Below are 16882 nucleotides of genomic sequence, written 5' to 3'. Positions count from 1 at the left end.
CCTTGTCAGGCAGAGAATTGCCTGGGCTGTGGTATTCCACAGCAGCCCAAGCCTTTCTGTCCACCTGTGCTCACCTCTGGGGTCCCCAACACAAGAGACCTTGAGCTGCAGTAACAACAGCAGGAGGCCCACTAGGTTAATGCCAGGGCTGGAGCACCTCTCACACACTCTGAGAGGACTGGGGCTGTTCAACCTGGAGAAGAGAAAGCTCCAGGCAGACCTTACAGCACCCTCCACAAGGGCTTTTCAAGAAAGTTGGAGGGGCTTCTCACAAGGCCACGTAGCGACAGGGCAAGTGGAAATGGCCTTAAGCTGCAAGAGGGCAGGTTTACCCCAGACCGAAGCGAGTCACTCTTTACTGAGACGCAGCGGCAGAGGTTGTGGCTGTTGCTGCTCCAGCCCTGGCGGCGTTTAAGGACAGGCTGGACGCGGCTCTGGCCGGCCCGGTGTGCCCAGAGGAGCGCCCTGACGGCGGACGAGGCCTGAGGGCCGCTGCAGGCGAGCCCCCCACGGCTCCGGGGCGGGAGGAGCGCGGCGCGCCCTCCATCCCTGCCCCCTGCCGGCCGCCAGTGCTCAAGCAGGGGCGCGCGGTGGGCCGCGGTGGGCCGCCCCGCCCCGCCCCGCCCGGCCCCGCCCCGCGGGCTCAGGCCCCGCCCCGATTTGCACCAGGAGCCCTCCCTCGGCTCGCGGCGGCTGCGGGCGGGCGGCGGCGGGCGCGGCACGGATGAGGCGCATGCGCGCGGTGGGCGGGCGCTGGGGCAGCGGCGCGGCGCGGGGGGGGCGGGTGGTGCTCGGTGCCGCCGCCGGGAGCGGCGGGCGCGGCGGGGTCGCGGAGGAGGCCGAGTCGGGCGGCGGGCGGCAGGGCTGGCGGGGCGAGTCGCGGGGCTCGCCGCAGCAGCTGGCGGAGCGGTACGCGGACTTGGCGGCCAGCCACAGCGAGGCGCTGCGGCAGCGGGAAGAGCGCGAGTGGCACAACGCGCGGCTGCGCCAGGAAAACGCGCGGCTGCGGCTGGAGAATCGCCGCCTGCGCCGCGAGAACCGCTGCCTCTTCCGACAGGCCCTGCTGGGGCCCGGCCCCGACAAGCCCCCCGCCGACCCGGGCGAGGAGGCGGAGGCCTTGCGCGCCCAGCTGGGGCGGCTGCAAGAGAAGCACCGCCGGGCCTTGCGGCATCTGCGGCGCTGCCGGGCCGCCGGCGGGCCCGAGGCCTCGGGAGCCGAGGAAGGGGAGTTGGAGGAGCTGCTGCTCGAGGAAGACGAGCAGGCGCTGGATAAGAAGAGCCTGGTGCCTGCCGTGTAGGCTGCCCCGGAGGGGGGGGGGGGGGGCGGCGCCGGCTGGTGCTTCGGGCCCTCCCCGCCGCCGCGGCCGGGTAGGGGCGGGTCACGCCCTCTTCTCCGGGCTATGGCCCCGTGCGGCGCGGGGCATCCCCTCAGCTCCCTCGATCGAAACGGGCCCTTCGCGCAGAAAGGGTGGAGGAGGAGTTCTGGTTTGTTAATCTTTTTCCCAGATGTATAACCAGGTTCATGTGGGAAGCTGAGGCTTGGAACACGAGAGAAGTCTCTCAAAGCAGCTGTTGTGGAGAAAAGAACCGTGGTGAGCAGAGCACTTGATCTCGTGTCATGCCACAGCATTGAACTGTGCCTCCTCTGGAGCTGTGGATCACCTTTTTTCTCTTGAGTTAGCGACCGTCATGTAGGCTTCAAGAGCCATGGAGACTGACTAGTTCTTAGCAGTTGGTGTATGTTAGGAAGAGGAGTGGAGCAGGCTTGAAAGCTTTTGTCAGTGCTCCAGTGAAAGTTGCTGATCATTTGAACTATGAATTGCCTTGGACACTTACTGCACAACACTATTTGTATTTGTAATGATGGCCTTTGTGCACCCTCACATGAATACTGATTTGAATTTCACATTTTCACACAAAACTGCAACTACTAAATAAACTTATGATACACCAAATGATTGTTTGAAGTGTGAATTTTTAGCAGGGACTTTTTGAAGCTGTAGGTGAAGCGCCCGTCAGTTTATTGTGCTGTACCTTCTCAAAGTCCAAATAATTGGGGTTTTTTATTACTGTGCCTTATAAATTATCTGCTGTTTGGAAGGAAATTAGATATTGTTCAGACCTAAAAAATTTTGCTAGAAAATTTATTTTGCTGCAAAATTTGCTGGTTGAAAGAAACCTTTTAAAAGAACTGAGGCAGAGCTTGGTTTTGTTATGTTTCCTTATTTTTCATGTCATTTAAAGGCTGGATTATGCCTTCAGGTTTGAGATTGGTTTCTTAAAACTTTAAATGCTAAGGTCTGTTTCAGTTCCAGTTGAAACTAATGTGGGAAGGTGAAATTCCATCATTTTCTGTAAGTATCTTTGAGTATATAACTACTGAAAAGAGCCATTACTTCACATAATGTCAACATAACCCTCTAATCATAAAAGCCACTAGTACTTGTTAAGTATGTGATTTGCAGCTTCAAGTGCTTTCTCAAAATGGAAAAACAATTTGGCACAGTGCGGTCAATATCTCCTTGATGGAAAAGAGTGGGTGGTGATGTCTGGTTATGGTGTTTGTTTTATAAACTTAAGAATTCTCAAAAATACCAGCTAAATGCTCAAGAACTACTATATCCACAATACCATCAGCATTGTCTTGCTCTAACTGCAGTATCCAGTAAAGTGGGAATACCCAAATGATGAAAAGAATCTGTCAAAATTGGACAAGACAGAGCTCAAGGTAGAATGCTAGAAGTGTGTGACTATGTCAGGCATCTTTTTCAAATGTTGCAGGTGTTGGTGCGTACAAACGAGGAGAGATCCCAGACTTCCCTAATAGGATATGCAATTCTTTTTAACTAAACTCCTGTGACACTTGCATTAAATGGACTTTTTATGCATGGGTACTAAGTTCTCTGGAAGTTTGTGTAAAGGATTTTTTACGTTTATATATATCTTAACAGATAAATTATAAAACAAACCTGCAACTACAGAGGGGGAAAAGTGTTTCAGTAGAATTCAAATTAATGTCAAAATCCAGAGAAAAGACTTAGAGTATTTCCTCAAACTGCTGCTTCCTCATGCAATAAATAATCCCTCGATTCAGTCAATCTGCAAAAATTTAATTTAGCCATTTGCCTGATCTGGTTATTTTGAGTTTGGTTTTGAGAACAAAATCCAAATTTAGGAGAGGCCTTTAATGAGATGGTACAAAAAGTACGCTTCACTACAGTGTCCCTCACATTATGGCTCATGGTCATTCCTTCATTACACATTTGTGTGATCCTTGTCCACAGGAAGTTACATAGACTGAGACTTAGAGAACGAGTAAATATCCTTTGGGCTATTTATAACTGTTCAAGCATCCCGTCTGGATTTGTCTGTGCAACTAGTTCTGAGAGTTAGTAACTTGGTATCACATGAACATTCAACCAAAACCCTTACAGTTGATGGTTGGTAGAAAACACGGAGTTTGGAATTGCCTGACATCTTCTATATGTCTGAAGTGCTGGGAGAGGTGTCACTACAGCAGAGTGAAAAGCTTTTACCTTACTCTACTTTTGGTCAAGGTCTGTTCTGCTTTGTGTCCAATAAACAGTCAAATCTTGAAGATCTAGACCTCACTTTTTACTCCCAAATTTTGGCTTTAATTCTCTTTATCACTTTCTGGACTAGGATAGGTGTTTGTCCTTTTTTTTTGTTTTGTTTAGTTGTTGTGGTAGTGTCTCTAGGTTTCCATGTCTTGCAATGTGGAGTCTTTCTTCCTCTGGCCTGAGTGAATGTAGCTTCACTGGATTTGGAAAAGAGTGCATTACAGAACAAAATTGGTACAATACACCAAAAAACAGAACCCAGAACTATACCATCTTGTCCTTTTGTTTTATAATTTCAGTTCTTTGCTTCAAAATAATTTTCGTTGTGTACTGTTCATTTTCAAAACTGTGAATTTCAAAATCATAGTTTTTTTCATGTTTTTGACTATAGGTTTTAAGTATCTATCTCTTTGCACAGTTACTTGAAAAAAGGGAAACAAATTTTAAATTTTTATTTTGCTAACAGCAAATTTGTGAATACAGGTGGATTCTTCCTTTTTAAAATGTTTTGCTTATAATTCTGCATACTATTTTGTTTTACACTGATTTTTTTTTTTAATTGAAGTGGTTTTTATACAGGTAAGTTTTTTCAATAGAGAATGGGTTTAATTCAGGTTTATATTTGAGCTTTGGGTGTTTTGTTCAGTATTGTTTGTTTCTTTCACCACATAAATACATAGAAACATAACAATATATAAAATATATTATTTGGCAATAATATCTTCCCATTGTATTGCAGTGTTTAGAATATTAAAGCATACTCTCCTAATGTTTTTTGACATATATAAATTCACAGAGGCAAACAGAAGCAAAAACATAGTTTTCCTTTCATTGCTAACAATGAAGTGAAAACAAAGCTATTTTCTTTTATTCCTTAAGGCAGTGTTCAGTCTTAGCTGTAGACTTATCCTTCTATTCTGTGCATTATGTAAAGAAATTATAATGAAATATGAATTTTAAAAAAAAGTTATATGTAGGGATGCTATATTAAAAATGCATTTAAATCTTCTGGGGCCATCTGTGAATTTGATGACAGTTACTTTAAAACATGCGTGTGAACAGAATGGCTCGGTGTCAGTGCTATATTTTATATACATTCTATTGGTCCTTTGAGACCTAATTTAAGTTTCATTAAATATTGCACTCTGAAAGAGTCCTTTGTCCACTGTGCTCATCTCCTTGAATGTGCTAGAGTCTTGCAGTGCTATAGCTGCCCACAGAGAATAATGAAATAAATTAAATGTCTTTGTATGATAAACTAACACCATTCAGAATAGTTTAATTTGGCCACTTTCTCACCCAGGCAGTAATCTGTTACTCTTCCCTTTCCATCTATCTCACTATGTTCAGTATCCCCTTTTGTGTTCAGCTCAGTAAAGAAAGATATTTGCATGACGTATAGAAAGCCTCTGTTCCAAAGTTGCCAGTGATTTGAAGTAGTGGTTTAAAGCTGGATTTTTAGTGTTCACAAATCAAAAAGATCTTTCCTGTATATTTTTAAGTGATAACTGGCATCTGCATTGTAATAGTGGGAAGTTTAGGCGTAGATGCCCTTGAAACATTGTTCTGTAAAATATCCAAATTGCATTTACTGCCACATCACTTCCAAAATAAAACCCTTTATCATTCAGAGAATAATAGCAGCATCTGATTAAACAGCTCTTTTTAAAAAAGGCTTGCAACCAGTATTATTTCATGACTCTCAAGGCCAGTTGTTTGCTCTTTGTGCTGCCAAGAGTCTTTGTGCAGTCAGAATGTAGTTGTAGCAGAAAAGAAGATAAAAGGCATTGCATTTAGAGGCTGAGGCTGATTTAGATATAGCTATATAGGAGAGTGTCTGTGTTATAAATCTGGGACAACGGTAAATTGGTTGGATAATCCGGAGAAGGAGAACGTTTTCAGAGATAGAATTACTGTGGAAAGATGTGACCATCAAAAAATAGCTAATGGAATTATATTCACATATATCTATTAAATTAATAAAAATATTGAATGCAAATTTGGATAAAGTAAAAGATTTGCAGTGAGGAAAAATTCTACTGGGTCATCCACTGGCATGCCTTTGAAGTGAGGACAAGCTTTGGAGAGCTGCTCAAAAACAATCCTTAGCCCCCGCTGAGATTATTAGCAGTGGTGCTCATTAAGGTTAATTTATTTCATGTGGAAATTTGTGAGGGTGAGAAGCCTGAGAATCTCCATTATGTAAGTGCTGCAGAATTTTCAATGACCTCAGGTGTTTCCCATAGTTGTTTGCAATTTATCTCCTAGATTAGTACAACTCTTTAACCACAGTGGGCAGTATTGTTTCTTAATAGAGGAATGAGCTACAATCAGCCAGCAGCATCCAGGTGTTGTGCTTTGACAAACTCGCTTCTAAGTGCCTGACCCAGCCTAATCCTGATTAGTGTGTAAGTGCTCCGGGCATAACCAGAGGTGAGGTTGTTGCAAAATGATGACTGCCTACAGAAATTATATGGGCTACTGAAATAACTGTGTTTGCTCATGAATTGTAAATACTTTGCTGTGTCTGGCTTTTTTCTTCCTTATTAAGTTTGAAATAGCTTTCCTATGCTGTGGTCAGAATCATGTCTCTGTGGGCATTTATTGTTTCTTCATGTTGAAGACTGTCAAACCATTCTGCTTAGCTATAGAATGCCTCAATCCCAGCTGAGGCTTTTATGGCCTATAATTTAGAATTTTATTTTTGATTTTCCTTTAGAAGTGAAGGATTTATTTTTTTAAAATTATCAAATATCTTACTTTTACACTTTGAAGTAGTTTTGCTGCACTGGTGAGGAAGAAATGTTTCAGGGTGGATGCTCTAAAACAATTTAAAATCAGTGTACTTGAAATGTTTTCCCAAAGACTTTGAAAGTCTATAAAATGCAAAAAAAAACCAGTTTTCAAGGAAATCTTTTGAAAGATTTTGGTTTTCTTTGGGTTTAATTTTTTTTAGTGATGTAAAAACTACCATTTTAGCAAGAGTTGAATATTGTACTACTCTGCATGAAAAACGTGAGTGACTATATCTACTGTAGGGCCCAGGCACATAAAATCTAAAATAAGGCACTAAAAAACACCACTGATGCTCAGAAATATAAATGTAAGTTTTTTATTATCTCAAGCACACCCAGAGGGTTCCCTGTTTGGAGCCTTCATCAAAAAAGGTTTTGCCTGTTTTACTTTTTAAGTTTCTGATTATTGTGAAAGAAGCAGTTGTAAAACCAGTGTAACAGTCAAATTTGACCCTGAGAGCCTGAGTCTTGTATTCCAGTGCTTAAGAGGGCACTAACAATTGGAGGAACATGCATGAAAAGCTGCTCATCTCCTGGATATGCATAGATGTGCTAGGCAAAATTTTAATAGTCTTTGGCTTTGAGAACTGGGGATGAAGAAGAGGCTTCAAGTGTCAGTCGGTGTTGTTGCTGGCCTTGTCTTGGCACCAGAGAAGCTTTTGTTTGTATTCTGCCTGATTGAGTTTTATTTCAGCTTTTAGCTGAAGCAGCTTTTGTGCCCTCAGTAGATGTTTCTCCATTTTCTCAGTAGGTGCTGCTCAGGGCAAAATGAAGAATCTTGCAAGATATGTCTCTGTCCACTTAAGAGACTATAAGCATGGCTAGAAAAAGACTGAATATATCTGGTTAAAGAACAGATGGGAGCATTTCTGACCATATGGGCAAGAAGCCCTTGTTGCACTGGAGATTTCCATGTAAATGATGCTAAGAAGAATGCTAGACTCCACAAAAATGGTAGAGGAAAAACCATTGCAGTATTGCAGCAAAGTTGCATGCAAGCTCTTCCTTTCCTGACAAAAAACTCATAAGGACTGAGATACATGCATCTAGTAGTCTAGCCCAAGAAACCATGCCTGTTTTCTGTCTCCACTCAGTCCTTACATGAATCCTTGGGTGCGATGTAGGGCAGAAAATACCGTCTTAAAAGTCTGCTTCTCTAGTGGTTTTAGGTTGGTTAGCATTTACTAACTTTTTATACAGGTTTTTTTTGTGCCTTTTAGGAGCTAGCTGTAAATAGTGTTTCCATTCCACCCCAGTAAATTATCAAGGCTTTGTCTTCTGGCCTAAGCATTCTGAGAAAGTGCACACAAGTGTGTGGTGGAGTCTCTGACTCGGTAACATAGGTGCCATTCTTACTGCTCTTCTACAATTTTTTTTATTTGTTCCCCCACCCAGAGCCTTATTCCCCTCTACTACACAGCGTCATCATCACTTTCCTATTACAGATCTCTAGAGCAGATTCTGATGCACCCTGGAATGCTGTGTTTTTGGTTGGATTGGCACAAAGACTATTTTCAGCTGCATTCAGGACTGCATTTGAAGCTAAATTAATGTCTGTTCTCAGATGCAGGGAAGTAGTGGATGCACTCAACTGTTAAAGTACAATCACAGGATTTTTATTTCTGTACTTTATAAATTAAATTATACCAGGAGCCAAAAGTTTTCCCTTTCTGTATGCCAAGCAGCACTGTAATCTCAGAGAAACTGAGTATATCATTGTGTTAACCCGTGCTTATTGCCAAATAGGATTGGAAGTCTTTCTGTTTCCCCACGTGTTAAGCTAAATCTGAGGAGTTCATTCAGTACCAATTCACAAAGCAGTTCTCAGGCGTTAGACACATTGTAAAATATAGGCAAGATGCTGTTTTATTAAGAAAACACAGCTGAAGAGTCTCACACAACAACTTAAAGCTTAGAGAGCTTATTCAAGATGTAGGTCCTCAGCATAAAGAAATTCCAGCTCATTATCTCACTTTCTAAGAGCTTGCTTGGCTTTGACAGTGGGCAACTGTGTTTTACTGAGACTCTTCTACACCACAGAAAAATTGAATGCAATGTCTCTGAGACAGAAAGGAAGCAATTTGCTGATCTGCCTAAATGATTAACTTCCTGTATAACAGAAGCCTCAGTTCAGTGGGAACAAGAATACTGGGCTCTCAGACTTTCCTACAGAGAACTACTGACAGTGATTTTTAATGGTGTTACCTGTTAATTGATTATATTCACTTCTATATTTTCTTTTTCCCCTCTTCATAGTTCCTACCATTATTTCCCTTTTAACAATCCTGTTTTAAAGTATAATGATTTTCATTCATAATTTTTAATTGTAGGGATTTTTTAATTTGCTTTGCTCTTTAGAACTTTAAGAAAAGAGGTTCAGAACACATATAGGTTCGGTTGATTTAGGGAATCAACTCTTAACTTTAAAAGATTTCCACATATTCTGTGGGTATACTGAAAAAATAAAGGTGATTTTTAGGGTAGGAGAGATTTACCCTGAGGGTGTTGACTGACAAAGCCTATGCACTGGTTTTCTTAACATTATTCATAAATAGAGTCCCTACTATCTGTACTGATGCCTCAGGAAGAAAAGGAGATGTTTTTATGAGCTCCTGATGTGGAATGAGAAAATGTGCAATTCTGTCTGCAAGGGAACAACTGGCCAAAAAGACATCATTGTGCTCTCTTTGCAGTAAAATGAAATAAAACAGAGACCAGGAAAGCTGCCAGTTTTTCTGTGTAAAACCATGTGGATTAATGTGTACATGTAGTTTTAACACATGTTAAAGTTTGATCATGAATACCTAATCTTGAGTCTCTGCAATCACTTTATGAACTTACCTAATATTTTCCCCTGTAGGCAGAGGTATAAAAACTTACTTTGTCCTTTTCATTCTATGTCTTTTCAGTGGCTTGATTGTTCAGTACATTTATTCAGTCTCATACTTTTTTCACTAATACATTTCTTTTCAAAGCAGGAATTCTAATAATTTTGATAGCAGCTGTCCAACTAAGAAATTTCTTTTTAGCTGCTAGCATAAATTTTGCAAAATGAAATTCAGGTAATGATGCAGCTTATTAGGAATCTCTTTTAACTGAATCTGTGAGGGTTGTATGGTTGTAAACTTATGATAACTGCAAACTTCAGTGATGCTCACTCGAAAATTTGTCAGACGTGCATTTATAATAATCAATGGAATGTTAAGTACATTTTACGGTGCTTTTTGATTTGAATGGCTCACAGACTTTCTGGAATATAGAAAGTATCAGAGAAATTTATTTGTGCAGCTGATTTTTTTTTTGAAAAACAGTGTGGTTTTATAACAATATGGAAGATAATGAAATAGGTGGTTCAGTGTAACATCAATTGTGTTGAGTTGAGTCATGGCAATTAAATGTAAGAATGAGGTAGGCTCAGTACTTCTGTTAAACACAGTTAACTAAGACGTTACAGAGCAATGGACATTTCTCCTTAGCTGTCTCCTTCTTTCTTCTGAGTGAGTAATCCTTTATAAATTGAAGAAAAGGTTAAATGCCATGTAGATGAACGGTGAACCACAGTTGGAGATTTGGAGATCGTGCAAGAAGAAGGGCGCTCATGGTGGAATCATTATTTCGGTAAAATGCTGATATTTAAGAGTCAAGAATGTAAGAGACAGTCCATATCCCTAAATTTGGTGACAGGTTCTGTTGGTATTTGAAATACCAAATGAAAAGCAAGGTAACGGTTCTGCATTTTGTCAGTTAGGAATCCCATGTGTTTTGTGTTTTCCATAAAGATGAATTTTCTTATTTTTATTCATGCTTCTAACAAACAGCTCTATCTTAACTGATTTGGTTTGCCTGGAAAATCTCACTTGTTCAGTTCTCCTGAACATAGGTTTTTATTCTGTTTAGTATAAATAAAAACACTTAATCACTATTCAAATGCTGCTCACATTTTAGCATCATGGAAATTACATTAGATTCGTAATTAAACACATTTTCATGGTATGTTTTACAAGTGAAAACTCAGAAGCAATAATAGTGTTTTTCTCATTATATTGTTTCACTGAACTTAGGTCTACCTTGCAAGAGTATGACAATCAAGTCAATCTGAATTAGCACTATGTAGCACTTAGTAGCCAATGGGTTTGGGAAAAATTATAAGAGATCATCAAATTCAGTGTGGTTGTTCTTCCATGATACTTGGTCAACTTCTAGCTGTCATTGTTTCCGAGAGTTTTGATTTGATTGCCGAGTATAAGGAAAGTTATATTGAAGGGATAGAAGAATGAACAGTGCAGGAAAAAAATGAAGACACAGAGGAAACAGTCAACAAGTTATAACTTGTTGAACCATTTATAGCACAAACTGGAAAGGAACTAGTGAAACTACAAACTGGGGCTTGAGCAAGATGTTTAGGTAAGCAGATGAGAAGGGAGAATGAGAACAAATGAGTTAAATTTAAAAAATGGGAGCAGTATTAAATGCAAAATTTTGTAAGTAGTGAAAAATTGTGAGACAAGGTAACATCTCGGAAAAAAAGTTAGTGGGGAAAGCTGGAAGATACATGTTTTTTTTCCTCTTAAGTAAATGAAATGCTGGACCATGATATAGAAAAAATACCAAAGTGTGTGAAATGACCCATTTGATTGAGACAGTGTGGCATTACCAGTTTACTGGTTCTGCAAGGCTGCTAAAAGGGCTCTTTGTGATTTGAGCTGGAGACAACTATGCTGAAATCTGAATATGTAGACAGATAACCTTAATAAATAGCTTCTACAAGGATTACACCTATGGAAGTCAGCGGAGATAATTGTGGTCTGAGACTCTATATTGAGCAAGAATAATGCAGTCTGACTTATTAATCTGAAAAACTTCTGGTGACAGGAGCAGAATGGCCAAATTAGTATGGAACCAAAGATTATTCCCAAGAAATTCAGTTGTCAGTGGTGACAAAGTAGCTAATTTAGATAGTTACTGTGAGCATGACAGCTGTGGTAATAAATGACTGAGTATTTGCTGAATTGTTGTTTATACATGGAATCATGCTTTACAGTGATAAAAATCTCGTCACTATAAACCCTGAGTAAGGGTACCTGTGTGAAAGAAGAGGACTGAAAACTAAACTTATTAAAATGTAGAAGTGACTGCTTGCTTGCCTCAGCAGGCTGAGGGCGGCTGTGCCATAGCAGCCACATATCTCCTTCTTTGATCCCAGACCTTGGGGATCACCAGCAAGGGACCAGGCTGCAAGTCACAGGAGGCACACTTTTCTTCTAGGTGGGAGAGGTGCTGAGTGTGCCAGGTTGTCACAGGCGTTGTGCACACATCCAGCAGGAGTTGGTACGGAGCAGAGCAGGTGCCAAGGGCTAGCTGCAATTCTGGGCATTCAGCCAGCTCTGTGTTAGCTCATTTCCTTTTGAGCAGTGGATATTCCCATGACTGCTCATGGGAATGAGCCAGCAGCTAATAAGGGTGGTGGTACGTTCTTGCTGAGAAATAGCAAATGGTGAGGAATTTTGCAATGGAGGGTTTTCCTGGGGCAGGTCCATTTGTGAGCCAGCTCTGATATGCTGGGCATCTCCATGGCATTTCCTCACATAAGTGGGCAGGATGAGCTGTCATTGGTTGTCTGTGCACCAAGCGAGTCTGTTAATTGTCAAGCAATCTGCAAAGACACTCCTCTCTGCTTTGCCACCCTGATGTCAGCCAGGCTGCCATGGACGTCTGTTCACTGGCTCTGTTTGTGTGGGAATGTAATTTTGTCAGTATGCTAGTGTTTGGAAAATGTAGGGTAATAAATTCTGATACGTGTTTAAAAATTTAATTTTTTAAAATTTGTATGTGCTTCTGAGCTTGAGACCATCAAAGGTAGAGTTACATGGGAATTAATAGTCTGCTGAAAACCTGGTAGAGGTCTTAGTGTCTGAATCTGTTCTGCGTTTTTTTAAGATGGAAAGAAAAGCATTTGAGAGCATTAATGATGCAACATTTTTAAAAGAGGCTATTTTGATAAATGAAGGTGGCCTTTTTTTTTTGTGTTAAACAATGACCATTCCCATATTTTTTACCTTCAGATGCAAAAAAAAGCACTGAAATGATAGAGTTGGGATTTCTAAATGAACAACATAGATCAATTGAAATAAGATGTTTGTAGTGATGGAAAATTACCACTTTCATTGATGTTGAGGTGAAGTAGATTGCAGAGCTATTTCACAGGAAATCTTTTAAGTACCATCACAGTGTTTATCTTCCACAGTTCAGCATATATTTTTGCCACCTCATTACTTTGAAAGAAGTACTTGAAGACTCCCAAAATTTCAAAGGTAAATCAAAAAAACAGAAGATAATAACGGAAGAAAGCTCTTTCACTTTTTTTTTCCCTTGTTCATAGTATAAAGAGAAATTGGTAGTAATTGTGGAGTGGCAAGGGGACATTGTTTCTAGCTGGGTTTCATACAAAGTCCTTGTGGAAATGATCCCTTTTTTGACTGTGTGCCTACATCCTCCTGTATTTTTTTCTGATTTTACTCACTTTGGGACAGACTATTCTTCCTTTTTTCAATCTAGGGCAATTTCAGTAGTCCAGCTTTCAAAAGCAAGCTTTCAGAAAGCTTCTCAGGAAGTGAGCTGCATTAGTGAGGTCAGACGAATAGATCAGGGACAGGGAAAGGGACAGAAACCTTTTAACTAGGCATAGTTGACAAGAAATAATGCCATTGGGAACATATCCAAGCCCAGCAGATCAGAAATAGGTTCAGTTAGGACTGTTGATTAGTCCACTCTATTGGGTGAAAATATACAACTTTAAAGGTATATAGTCATATATATTCACTACCAGAAAAATCTGCCTAAATATATATATATATACACACACCTATATATCTCTGTGTTTAAGGATATGAATGTGTGTGTATGTATAAATTTGCTTGTAGAGCAAACATCAAGAATAGCTCATCTACTTAATTTAAACTGTACGAATCTACTGCATCTCAGTGATTGAGAAGGCAAAAAGGTGGGAAGATTTTTTCATGACAGCTAATATTTAGAGATTTTTTCCTTAAGTTCTAATTGCATGCGTAATAACCAGAAGATTCAGCCTGAAAATATTTACTAGACACGTCAGTGATTCATTTGTTCAACTTTAAACAATGCAATAGTACTCCTAGTTCTACTGCTTGCAGCCAAAAATTCTTTTTTTTTTTTTTAATTTGTGCCCAGGAAAGAGTAAAAGCTTTCCCCCAACCCTTCCCTCATAGTTTCATGATTTAGAAGCCTGTACCTTAAGCACAATTCAGTAACTCAATTTAATTAATTATGAAAGATTCCCCTCCCTTAAAATTCTTTACACTAAAGGTACAATTAAAGGAATCTCTTCCTGATTTCATAACCCATCTGGGAGATGATCTGCTTCCTCCAAAGCCTCATATTTCAGCTACTGGTCTCCTCAATCAAGTAAAAGTATAATTGCTTTAATGTCTTAGGTGTCTCTCCTGCATAGGATAAAGCAAAGGGTATTTTGCATTTACAAATTTGCATTTGCAAATTTGCATTTACTGACTAAGGGTGGATTTATGAGCTTCTACCACAGCCTATATGTACTCCAAAGAAGACATGTTTTATCTGATTACTCAGATTCCTTTTCTCAGAATAAACATGGTTACTTCAAAACTACAGAGATGTGTTAGATTGGTGGGGGAGCAAGGGACAATATTTCATTTCAGGGTGTGTTAATGCATTTAATATTGTATTTTTGAAGCTGAAACAAAACATTTTGATATCTCAGAAATGTGATGAGATCCCCCATCAGAATTATTTTATTTCTTTTTCTTTAAAAATGTTGCTCTGAATTAGAATGAAAATGTTTGATTTTGTTTTGCTTTACAAGATTTTCCATGCCCTGACAGTTTACAGCAGAGCCCTATGGCACAGATCTAAAGGCATTGTATGGAGTGAAACTCCTCTATGTATGCATGAAGCTGCATGGGAAAGACTGTTGTTTTGCTTGTCTTTTGCTGCATAGTAGGTGCAATTTTACTTAATATAGCTCTGTTCCCATGAAATTGAAATATGGTATTGTTAGAAGACTCTCCAAATATTCTTGATTGTAGGATCTATCAGCTATCATGCATCTTCTCTAAATTAGTTTATTAGAAATGCAAAGGCTGTCTTTTAACTGAGTTGTATGTTAATTTTAATTTGGTTTAAAAAAGTCTTCCCCTAACTGGCTTGTTCCTGGGACAATGTTTTACATTCTAGCTGGTTTTGAGGGCTTCGAAAGAGAAATCTACTGAAAAATACCTAAATCTTCTGGCAGATGTGGAAAATACCTGAAAAGGACTTTTAAGTCTCAGAACCTTATCTGACTTACCAAGAGGCTTTGTGTTTGGAGAGAGAGAATGGTCCATGCCTCAGAGCTCACATGTAGAAAATTGTGGTTTGTTTTACAGTTATATCTGCTTCATCTGAAAATTGTGGCAGGAGCCTGGTGGGATCATCAGCAGTAGTGATGATGGCCCTGCAGACCAGAAAAAGCTGTTTTTAATATACTCTTAATAATGAAAGCAACCTCTAGGTTTACCCTTCACATGAAACAAACCCAGTGAAAGCAGTGATTTCACGCAGGTCAGCTTCACTAGGTTAGTAAAGTATATTTACTAGTATTAAAATAATATAGCTTTTTTTCCCTTCTCTATTAGGTGTTTGCAACAACTTTATAGTGTCATGAGAGAAACATGAAAATAAGTTACCTGCAAGTTTGGACTGAGAAATTACCTAATGACCCTTCAAGTTAAGATTAGCATCTCAAGTGAACAGTCCTCTTGGAAACAAACAAAAATATGAGTGTAGAAATATCCTAGACTTTACATAATTAAATCCAGGCAGTAGGGGCTGTAGGGGAAGGCTGAAGGCATACTTTCATGATCATTTGGTTGCATTGTATGCGATTTAAACACCTCTGTCTTCTTCAGAATATCTTAAAACAAAACTCCAACAGTTATTCTGGTTTTAGTAAGGGATCAAACACAGGAGTGTATCTTTCAAGAGGGAAATAATAATAGATTGTGAGGTCTTTCTTCAAACACGACACTCAGTGGTGACAGTCTGAGCTTGCTTTCTGTAGAGATGTGTCCCCACGTGCTGAAAGCTGATAGCTTAGCTTTACTTTAAGTATGTGCTTTAAACTAAAGCATTTGGGGGAAAAAAACAATAGTGACTCATGATAGTTAACAGAAAGCCTTCTAATTGTCAGTTTCAGGAAGAACTCTACTAGATGTTCTTTGTTTCTCTTTAAACGAGTGTTTTGTCCAGTTTGATGAATATAATTTTTGTGAAAAGTCATTTTCATTCACCCTAGACATGCACTACAGTGACTCATTTTCTATCAGCAGGCTGTTATTTAGAGTTTTTCTCTTTCTGTGTACAATTAGGCAGTAAATATAATGTATGTTAAGTGCCTCAGGCATATTCCAGTTCAGTTTGGACACAAATTCCAAACAAAGTTTGGAACACTTCCTAAATATTTAGGGCATATCACTTTCAGTTGTTTCCATTTTAAAATAATGGCAAGAGTTACTTTAAAAATGTAACATAGTCTCAATCAAGGGGCTAATCAAGAAACTTCATGGTATATGTAGAGCAAGGATTGGAATAAAAGTGGTTTATGTTCCAGTCCACACACATGTGTTAGGTATGTGCATGTGTCTCTGCAAAGATGAAGGGGGAACTTCATGTACATTGTCTATAGCGTGGGCTGATTCTGAGAAATGCTGAACATGGGAAAAACAGAAGGGTTTTAAGAAGTCAGTCCATGGATGTTAAAGACATTGATAGCAGACATAAGAGAGATCAAGGGAATGTATTTGAGGTTGGAATTGGGACAGAGGGAGAGTTGAAAAAAAAGTTATTAATTTTGAGGAGTAAGAATTATGTCTCAAGTTATGAAAGATCTTGCTCTAAAAAATCCCACAGTGATTGTAGTACTCAAAAAATCTGTCAGCAAGACAAATAATAAGCATATTAATTGCTCTGGTTTATTGTGTAATCATGTGTAGTATGAATGCATGATGTGTAACTGCTGCTCAAAGGCTAAAATTTTCTGTTGAGCACAGGGCTTGACATCACCCACACTGTTTAAAATTCACTTTTGTTTCCAACTGAAATCCTAAGTGCTGCATGAGCATTTGTCAGACTGTATTTATGGAAGTAAAAAAAGACAATGAAAAAATTAGTGTAACCTTCCAAAGTGTCTAAATGCCTTTCACCCTCGCAGCCAACAGGCTAAGTCTCTTACTTTCTCTTGAAAATCAATGATTTTACTCGTTCCAGTCACAACTTCTGAAGACAGATGGGAAAAGTCAATGGGAAATGTACTGCCAAAAAGCCAGAGAACAAAATACAGATTGAACTATAATGTGCAGCTAAAAACAAAACTGTTTTAAAAATTATTTTTCTGATTTATGAGAAGCAGCTAACTGGTTATTTTTGATCACAGCCACATAACTAGGTTGTATGCTAGAGT

General features: G+C 39.7%; 1 protein-coding gene across 1 annotated transcript; it reads left to right on the top strand.

Annotated features, from left to right (window-relative positions):
- Positions 1-724: 724 nt before the first annotated feature.
- Positions 725-1945, top strand: TUSC1 (tumor suppressor candidate 1; the record flags this gene model as incomplete). Its single annotated transcript, XM_084225036.1, has 1 exon — positions 725-1945. The coding sequence occupies one exon, from the start codon at positions 725-727 to the stop codon at positions 1295-1297; it is 573 nt and encodes a 190-aa protein (XP_084081162.1). The 3' UTR covers positions 1298-1945.
- Between the last annotated feature and the right edge of the window lie 14937 nt (positions 1946-16882).

The sequence above is a fragment of the Fringilla coelebs genome (genome assembly GCF_963513975.1).
Source record: "Fringilla coelebs genome assembly, chromosome: Z".
NCBI lineage: Eukaryota > Metazoa > Chordata > Aves > Passeriformes > Fringillidae > Fringilla > Fringilla coelebs.
Note: the sequence above shows the minus strand (reverse complement) of the source record. Positions and strands in the feature narration are given on the sequence as shown.